Source organism: Opisthorchis viverrini (genome assembly GCF_000715545.1).
Source record: "Opisthorchis viverrini unplaced genomic scaffold opera_v5_91, whole genome shotgun sequence".
NCBI lineage: Eukaryota > Metazoa > Platyhelminthes > Trematoda > Opisthorchiida > Opisthorchiidae > Opisthorchis > Opisthorchis viverrini.
In genome coordinates this window covers 389705-399124 of record NW_008751746.1, presented here as the reverse complement: position 1 = coordinate 399124, position 9420 = coordinate 389705, and the positions used below count along the sequence as shown (strand labels likewise).

At 43.7% G+C, this 9420-nt stretch overlaps 1 protein-coding gene across 1 annotated transcript; it reads left to right on the top strand.

Annotated features, from left to right (window-relative positions):
• Positions 1-1502: 1502 nt before the first annotated feature.
• Positions 1503-4013, top strand: T265_05026 (hypothetical protein; the record flags this gene model as incomplete). Its single annotated transcript, XM_009169926.1, has 1 exon — positions 1503-4013. The coding sequence occupies one exon, from the start codon at positions 1503-1505 to the stop codon at positions 4011-4013; it is 2511 nt and encodes an 836-aa protein (XP_009168190.1).
• Positions 4014-9420: the final 5407 nt, after the last annotated feature.

Genomic DNA, 9420 nt, shown 5'->3' with positions numbered 1-9420 from the left:
CATCAAAGTTAAAGTGATCAGCTTTATTCAAAGTGTTAGAATACCACCAAACGCAACTCCTCCTCAGAATGGCACCAACAAACCTCACGAAGTCTAGGCACAGACCGCTTTTCCTAGTGAGAACCTATCGGTCAACATAACGCAGGTATTGTTGGTTGACTCAATATGCCCATTCATCAGACCTATCTTCTGCATGTGTATTCAACTTGAAATTAGTTTTCTATATGAGGACGGTACTTCATACGTTAACGGGAAGTAGTTACAGGCACAAGAGAATAAATGAATGTCATGGAACCCAATGCACTAAACCTCACCAGGAATACGCTGAAAGTCACGCTGAACACCGTACTCCTCCTCGTTCTCGCTTACTGCTGTTTCACCTCAGGACAACAGAGACCTGCAATACATCAAACGTATCTGCCAGCTGAGAGTAGACTTCTAATAGCAAAAAGTACAGCCCGAAGCAGGTGAGAGGAGCGAACCAAATTTTGACACATTTATTGAAGACCACAGAGACTTGTCTGAACAATTACCAAAATAGCTATTTGAGGCAGCTAACAAGCGACCCAAGTGCATCCGCGAAATCATTCCAACCGCAACCCTGGATTATTTTAGGAGTATTGGCCGCCAGAAGATACCAAATGGTATTCGTCGAGCATAGTATGTGGTCATTAGAAGACTGAAACCGAAAGTTCTGTATTCAAACGGCTTCGCCATTAGCTCCCTTCTTATCTAGTTCTCTTGTTGGGTCTCCCCAGAGACTTGTTCTGTGTATAAAACATTAAACGTGAGCATACATGCACCCGAGTTTGATTACTTGGTTACATTTTACGTTCTCCTCCAAGCTTCCCAAACATTCATATTTTCTTTTCTCACACCACCCATTCCACATCACTCGACCATTAGCATGTGCTGTGATGTGCGTCCCAGTGTTTAGTTATTTTTAATACGACAAGGGTATATGGTGGAATAATGTGACACAGTAATTCCAATTATCCCACCGGAGTTTTGTCTTGCTTGCTTGTTTCAAAGTCATTGGGAAAACCCAATATTTTGCAGTTCCGGTTGAACATGATCTGCAACTAGTGAGATCATGATCCTATTGAATCCTGCATAAAGTCGAATTGTGCTCCACCGTTTAAGGCCACCATACTTACACAAGTTTCACCTTCCAGTGCTCCCTCGGTTCACTATCCTCATAGGGCCCTGTCCCGTCTTTTACACTCTTGTGCCTTAGACTACCACAAATCTGCATTCCCATTGGTTGTCATGTCGACCAATCAGCTAAGGGCCAGCCGCTACCAGCCCTGTCGTTCACTTATGCACGAAGGTGCGTGTCTGGCATGAACGTTGCTTCAGCTACGTGACATACACACGTCAACTGAAGCAAACAGCTTTCGCACAAACTATTTCAACTCATGAACTCAGCTTATTCAAACAGGATTTGAGTGCTTAAAATACGCCTGTACGAATTTTGGTCCAACCAACAGCCCACATACTCAATGGATGATGCGACACAATTTACATCCTGCGCTTCTAGTCGCATTCAGTGCTATCTGTGTGATCTACCCCGCTATCCGTGGGCCATGCTGTCGGAATTTTCGGAACCCGTATGCCGAGGTTGTGTGAATTACGAAGGCGCCGACCGAATCGAATGCGTCATCGGACGTGCACGCTTGATGAAAATACATCTCTTACCACAGCTGTTTTCCTCGAGGTTTCTGATGGAACGTTTCGAGGGGCTGGCAAGCCAACAGCATCAGCTGCTAAATGGGAAGCCTGTGGAAAATGAAGAAGACGGTTATCGAATCCCGTCAGCAGAGTCTGAGACTGGAACGGTGCGAAACCCAGTCCGGCTGAAGGCATTTAAATCTACTTCATTGAGTGCGCCACGAGCGACTGCTTTTGACCATTCTGCTATCCAAAGAGCAGAGAGACGAACGTCTGTAGTTGATCCAAATGCAGTACAAGGTCAGTTCACCACTCAACCATTTGGTTGTTTTCCGGAGAGTGTACTACGGTCCTTGTCGCTGCCTACGCAGAATAATTATAATCTGCTGGAACAAACGAAAGTGCCGCGTCCATCGGAGCACGATCGGCCAACCAGTTCACGAGCCATGTCAGTCAGTGATCCCAGGTTGAAAAATACACGTGCGAATTTGCCAAAGTCTTCTGATCCGCACAACAGTGATCCTATTGGAAGTTCGATGGAGCCACATGCAGATTTGACGACAGTCTCCACGGGAGAGGAACAATCCGCGAGATCTAATAAACCAGAAGAAACATTGCTAAATAAATATGCACCATTGAGGCTAGTTCAGACGGAGACAAAGGATGCTACGAATCTAAGTACCAGCGCACCCCTGAACGGTGTAATAGTTAGTCCGACCCAGACGTCCCAACAATCCGGCACACAACTTTTTCGGGATTCCTGGGACGTACCGGATACAACAGCGAGTTTATCAACAGCGTCTACCCTTCCTACTTGGAACGGAAATTTACTAACTGCGTATTTGAATCTTCTCAGTGGAATATTCCACTCTCCGTACGCCTTGAATGCAGAACGCAGCCTGACAAATAATCTGATGCAGTCAAAGTTGTGCAGCTTTATTGCAAGTTCGTCCAGCCCACCGACATCCGATGCATCCTTGAAGCTGCCCATACGTGTCCGTTTACGCAACCAGCCTCAAGTTCAAGCCGCACTTCTCGGACTATCAAACATAACAGAGGATACTGATGGAAGTAACGTTGCGGCAAATACTGTTTATTTCGAATTTCCCATTGGATCACACCACATTTTCACGGGAGTTCCCGAACTTTTACGTCAAATGGATGGTGCATTAAGAGATACGACAGATCGTGATATCAAGCTGGCTATTGAAACTTTGGAATACGAAGTTCCGAGGGGAAGTCCTACAACCTGGGCTCCTTTAAATGACCTCATGCATGCTCTTGATGAGCTCATAGGGCAACAACAACCGCATAACACGAACCCGAACAACAAGATTTCTTCCACGTTTGTTAGCAACCTTGGCAACGAGTTTGTCTCAGCTGCGAAATCATGTTGCACTGGTGAATCAGAGACTACGATCCGGTCTGCACTGTCTGAACAAGTGGAAACTGATATGTTTCGGAAGCGTCCCATTTTCTCAATGGATTCCTCTATTTTACCCGATTCAGTAGCGTCCAAACAACCGCGGCTACAAAATGTTGACGAAACGATGCTCTTTAAGAGCAGCTTACTTGGATTACACCAAGCCTTTTTCCCTAACATGCATGCGAACACAAGGACCCGACTGCCATCTGGAACACGTTCTCAAACAAAGTTTGTTTCATGTAGTCTGTGCCCTCGTCATTTGGAAGGAAGTCATTTTGTTCAGTGTCCGGCCAATCCCGAGCATCGGTTCTGCTTTCAGTGCGCCCGGAATTACGTCGAACGTGCCATGCGTGCAGCTCAATCAAGCCCAGAAGAAATCAATTCTGCACTTAGACAACAACGAAATGTCGAAATCTACTGCCCAAGTGGGAAGCTCTGTGTTCTACCCGGATCAAAGCACCCTTGGGCTTTTGTCGCTTCTGAGATTGCAGCAATTATCGGCAAAACACAATTGCCGGAACCACAGCTAAGAGATACACCGGTAACATCCACCTATGGACCGAGTGGCACGAGATCACACAAGGACATCGTAACAAATAAGAACAACTCGGCCCAGACTTCACCAAGTTCTAAAGAGACAAGCGATGAAACCTTATCTTCCCAAAAGAACCCTCCAACACCCCCGACAAAACAACTGTCCAAAAGCGTCAAAACTTTGCCACCTGCAAATAAAACGGATCTTTTAGTCACTTCCAAAACGCGACCTTCCAAAGTTATTCCAAAACTCTCCTCTACCGATGAAGTTAAACCCATTTTGGGAAAATCAATGCCTCATGAAGAGAACACTTCTCCCGAAACGCAGACCACAGGCGTTAGCGGTTCACGAGAAACTACTCCAATAGGATTAGAAGTCTGACAGGAATTAAGGAACACTAATTATTCGAGTTGCCGATCCTTCTACAATGCGATACTTGCTAACCATTTCCGTGTATATTTACAGCAAACGTTTTCATTCTCCTGTTATGCATTTCACTTGGTTTTTTCTTCATTTATGCACAGATTCACAGCCTACTGAATAAATTTTTTATTATAAATGATTATTCGCTTTCCCATGTACCGAATCTGAATTGTGCAGAGTAAAATGTTAGGCCATTTGTAGATTTGGACTTGGGTACAGAATATACGGTGTAGCGTCCGGTTTCTGAAGCATTGTGTGTAAGTCGGTTTTCTCTAAAGCTGGCAAATTTCAGATTGTTTGGAACGCCAGAAAGTTGCCAAAAATATGTAATTAATACATTTTGAGACGAACTGCGACTAATTCTGAGAATAAAATATCTAAATATTGGTATATTGTGGCATCACGTGTGAAGTTTTGAGTATCACGCATCTTTCGATGAGACAATTCAAGCCGGTTTTTGAAAAACATCAAGTAGAACTTAATACAAACGAGTTAACTGTGATAGTCCCGTCCGAACTTTTTCCACATCCAAGAATTTCCATCAAAATTTTACAAATTTTGTTTCATACTGCGGCAACAAAAACTGCCGTAAGATATGCTTCTTTGGACTCAGTAACTGCTGCGCAATCGGCGAAGAATGCTCAACAGCGTTTTGACAATAGCGCACGCCGATGCATGCAGCTTAACGGCTCACGTTATGGTCAACTGACGTCAACAAATTGGTTGGGTACTAATTCCGCTTACCATAGGTTTGTTCGTTGCTACGTTTATGTGATTAACTGTGTTCGTGCACCCTTCTGACTGGAAGGGTTGAGGTTAAGCAATCATTCATGACCGCCCTCTGTTGTCACCTCGTCATACGAAGCACCCGGTAAAGTCTGATGTGGATTTCTCTTCCATGTCGTGGCGATTGTTGCAACGTCTATAGGAGCCCGTCATCAGGTTCATATACCTATTATATCTGACAACGTGTGTACTTTCACTACCGCATCCCAAACATAAACTAACCTCTAATACTAACCACTGGGTGCGTTTATGGTTTGGATTTTCATGTCCGTGTAAATCTCAGTGGATTTTATAGACGTTCTAAGACTGCTTTAGTGCTAATGTACAGTTTTACCCACACATTAAGGGTAGCACAAGGCTGGCCAACGATATTATTCTTGTAAATGAGAAATGTCGCTACAAATACACTCATTTGCAAATCTGTTTGGTTTTCACGGGAAGTTCAAGTGAATCTCTCGTTCACAGGGTTCTTCAAATGAATGTGCTGCACAAAGGCCGCTTCGTATTTCAGCTTTTACGATAATCGGGATATCGCAGTATATTTTCATAAAGCAAACTATTCGAGAAGTTGCTGAAAACTCTTCTACAGCCCAAGACCGGCCTCCCCCCTTTGTGGCTCATCAGGTAGGCACAGTCCCCGAGTTTCCGTCAACAAATCATGCGGAGACAGGGAAAGTACTCTTGCTTCCTATGCAATTAATGCAGACAGAATTCAATGTCAGTCGAATCAGGAGAATCTATGATTTCAAAAAAGCCATACAGCCGGGGGTCTCTGTAAATGGACTGATCTTCTCGGACGTACGCAATAATCTTCTAAAGAAGGAGAAATCAGGTAGATAAAGTAATGCGAAATTCCCCATGGACCGGCTCAAGGATAGACCTAATATTGTTATTCGCCTCGTTTACGGGTGTAATTTATAGCACAAAGATGCCAGAAACAAATTTCATCACTCTCCAATGCGAAATCAGCATTCGCTTACTTTTCAACATGGCCTTAGGAAGGGTGCGGTGATCGTGCATGTTTGAAGTAACAAGCTATTGGGCTGCAGTTCGTTTCAAATCCAGTAGAATGTTTGGTCATAAATAGGAGAAAATGACTACTTAAAACAGTGTGCTCTCGGATCAGTTTCAAAAGTAAAGGAGCAAAACTCCAAACATCAGTTTTATTATCTAGTCATTGCATTTACCAATTTACATGAAGTTATGGATTCAAGTACACTGTTGGAACTGATAGGAAGTTAGAAACCTAGGCAAAAGAGCGTCAACCCTGTAGTCTGATCATGAAGTAACTTAGGAGTCGAAAATCAAGTCAGCGATTACCAGGCGTCTGGTCCAGATGGGACACAGTGCTCCCTCTCTCCTCTCTAGATCATGACTTGAAGCAGTTATTTGCAGAGACTGGAGTTTACCGAGGCAATGTTGACTCTGACTCATGCATGTACTGTGCACCCAGGAATACAGGTGGGTCATTCTGAGACTACCTTAGTTTTACTGAACGTTCACGTTAAAGTTTAGTTACATATGCAAATGTAGGTCGGATCGTTGTTGACACGTCGTCTTTAAAGTACGCTGCTAGGTTTCGGGAGAGCACTGAAGTGTACTGAAAATGAAGCGCTCGCAAGTATCCATTTTGGACCAGCTTTAGCTTTGATGGCGCTGCTGCACGTCCATATAGAGGAATTCACCACGCGTGACTAGTTCCATCAAAATTCACTTTCATCTGGTCTCATAAATTGTATTCCCTGAGTAAACTCTATAATAGATGGAGCCATTCTCCATCGGTCTCTCGGGGACATCTCCCGAGATTAGAACACCCTTGAAGATGATAGATTATCAGACGATGAATTCGAATAGAGCTGAATAGAACAATTATATTCGTGTATCTAGGTTCTTGTGAAGATCAGACCTTGTGTATCCCGCTCCAACCGTCTACCGAAGGAAGAACAAGGGCTCATGAACTGCCAGTTTGTCCAAGTCTAGACAGGAGTACTGGGGATGTAGAGGCCGGTTTCGAACCACGGACCATCCAGTCAGTAGGTTTACGCTTTAACCACTGGGCTATCTCGTGAGCAAAATAGTGAAAAATTCAATCACTGGACGCACTGTGTCACACTAATTCCAGTCCCTCTCAGGTCTCTCTGGTGACCTCTGAAGAAACCGATCGAAAACGAGATCGTTAGTCCAGTGGTATGTCTGAGATGGAACAAAAATTCAGGCGGAAAAAACTGCACCGTAAAATGGTCGATCTGGCCGTAATCCGTGTGACAACCCAAATGGTTTACCCAATTTTGCAGGAAATCTTGTATGGGTTTCAAGTTACTGCTTAATGCACACTGGCACCATTTATCCAATGACTTGATACAAGAGGAATAAAATCATTTCCAAAACTAGAAATTGCAAGCCATCGGTAACATCAGCAACTGCGGCGCAGGACTGAGTGATGTAAGGATTCGAGCCACGCGCTCTAACCACTTGGGCCATCTCACCCTTTCAATCATCCGGTTTTGAGAGGAATGCGTGTATTCTTGTTGTCGCACCTACAGTCGCTGAAACATTTCTGACCAAACGATGAAACCAGCTCGAAAATGAATTAAACCTCACGATTTAGCGTTGCAGGCGGGCGGATCCAGCCAACTGCGATTGGAAAAAGAGGGAACGACTAACAGCCGCTCTGGAAAGCTTTTGGTGTATGAGGGTCTGTGAAGTTACGCGACACTGCGTATGAACCAACAAGACATGAACGAAGTAGTTGTCGGTTTTTCTGAAAACAGATGAAGCTGGAATTTTTTTCTAGTATTTCTTTTTCAGAGCACTAATACAAAAACAGGCATCTTCTGTAAATGTGAGACATGTCTGATTTTCTGATGCCGATTATCAACTTCTGTAGGATTACACTACCATTTCAGTTTGTGTAACGTGAATTCTCGGAATGCTCTTGATCGATCGATGAAAACCGTACGCAAAAATGGCAAAAGGAACCCAAAAGCCCCGGGGCCAGAAAAAAACAACTGAGAATATAGCGCTAATCCAGGACGGCATAAAATCTTGACACGAAACTCAGTGAGTGTGAAAAGGCATTGCGTGTTCAGCTGCGTCTCCAAAAACAGACGTTGTACTCATGCGAATGCAGTTTACTGGCAAGTCACTTTAGAAGAAATTCTGCGTGAATTTCTAAGCCAGTCAAAAGTACTCTTGGTTCAAGGCAAATCGAAGTTTACGTCTCAAAACGTTGTTTGGGTAGTAACTGGTATGTTTGAAAAGTGGAATCTTCTCAATAGGGCCGCAGAACCAAGCCCATAGGGCACAAGAACTTACGGCCTAAAGAATGCGACACTTTTTCAAGGAATAATGTCACACTGCACAGTATAAACAGCATATATAGCGTACTGTATACAATACATACAGTATAACGTTACGGAATACGCGCAAATTCGCCGGAACTGTTTTAGAGGATTCATTCTATGGAGAAGTGCTGTCTACTTATCCAAACATTGACAATTTGCATGCAGGTGTTTCTGACAGCTTAATCAAATGTTGAATATATTTTCCTTTCGGTCCGAAAAAAATGCCCCGTGGTTTACCGACATTCGCATTTTCATCTTGTAAACTTTATCAAAGTATACTCTTTCTTGTGTTGTTCAATTATCTAAAATGCTTCGGTTGATGGAGTGGATCATCTGAATCCTCCCTTTGTGTCGCACTATATTTCCCTGACTTAACATACCGCGTGTCCATAATCAGTGTCGCAGTATTTTTGTCTGCACTGGACAGTCATGCGTGCCCAAGTATATATACTTCTAAAATACAGTTTTTTGGCAACATCCAATAAAAAGCAGAGTAACTTGTCTCAGCGAAAACGAGGTGGTGATATTAGCAGAGTAAGAGTCACCAGTCCGAACAAGATGAACTGACTAACCAGTAACCGAGCAACGACGACACGCGGAGTCGAGTGGGCGCGGAGACCGCTCCGTCAGTAGACCAGATAGGTGTATTTATGTTTCCGAATACTTTTAGCTGAACTTGGTATTCTGTGGTTTACATTGCTTTCGTTCTCTGCTGAATGCACTACTAGTGTAACAGCGGATACTGCTGATGAGTAGTAGTTGGTTTGTCGGACTCCGCCCTGATCTAATGGAAAGTGAGATTTATTACAGAATAATCGTCAAATGGTACAATTGCTCAGTTGTATGGGAGCACTAATGGCTAGTCTGGGTTTGAAAAACAGTAATGTTTTCTTAGTATGGGAATAGAAGATCCGGAGGTTCTTCTATCCCTGCTAAAAATCTGTTCCCTCGAAGACGACGTTGTTGTTTTTGAGGTACTCTATGAGGTGGGTTACAGTCACTGTGTACGATGCCTCGAAATCCCGTTACGCAGTTTGGGGTTATTTCATCGCTGCCTTGGATTTTTTTATTCCGCTTATGTATTTGTCCGCTCTGAAGAGATATCTCCAAAGGACCGAGCAAAGGTAGTCCCTTCTTGGAGACAGTTTGTCGCCGGAATAAATTTTAACCAACTAAATGTTGTCTGTCCTAGATCAAGTTCTTCCAGAATTCAGCCTCTCCATCGGAAGACAACT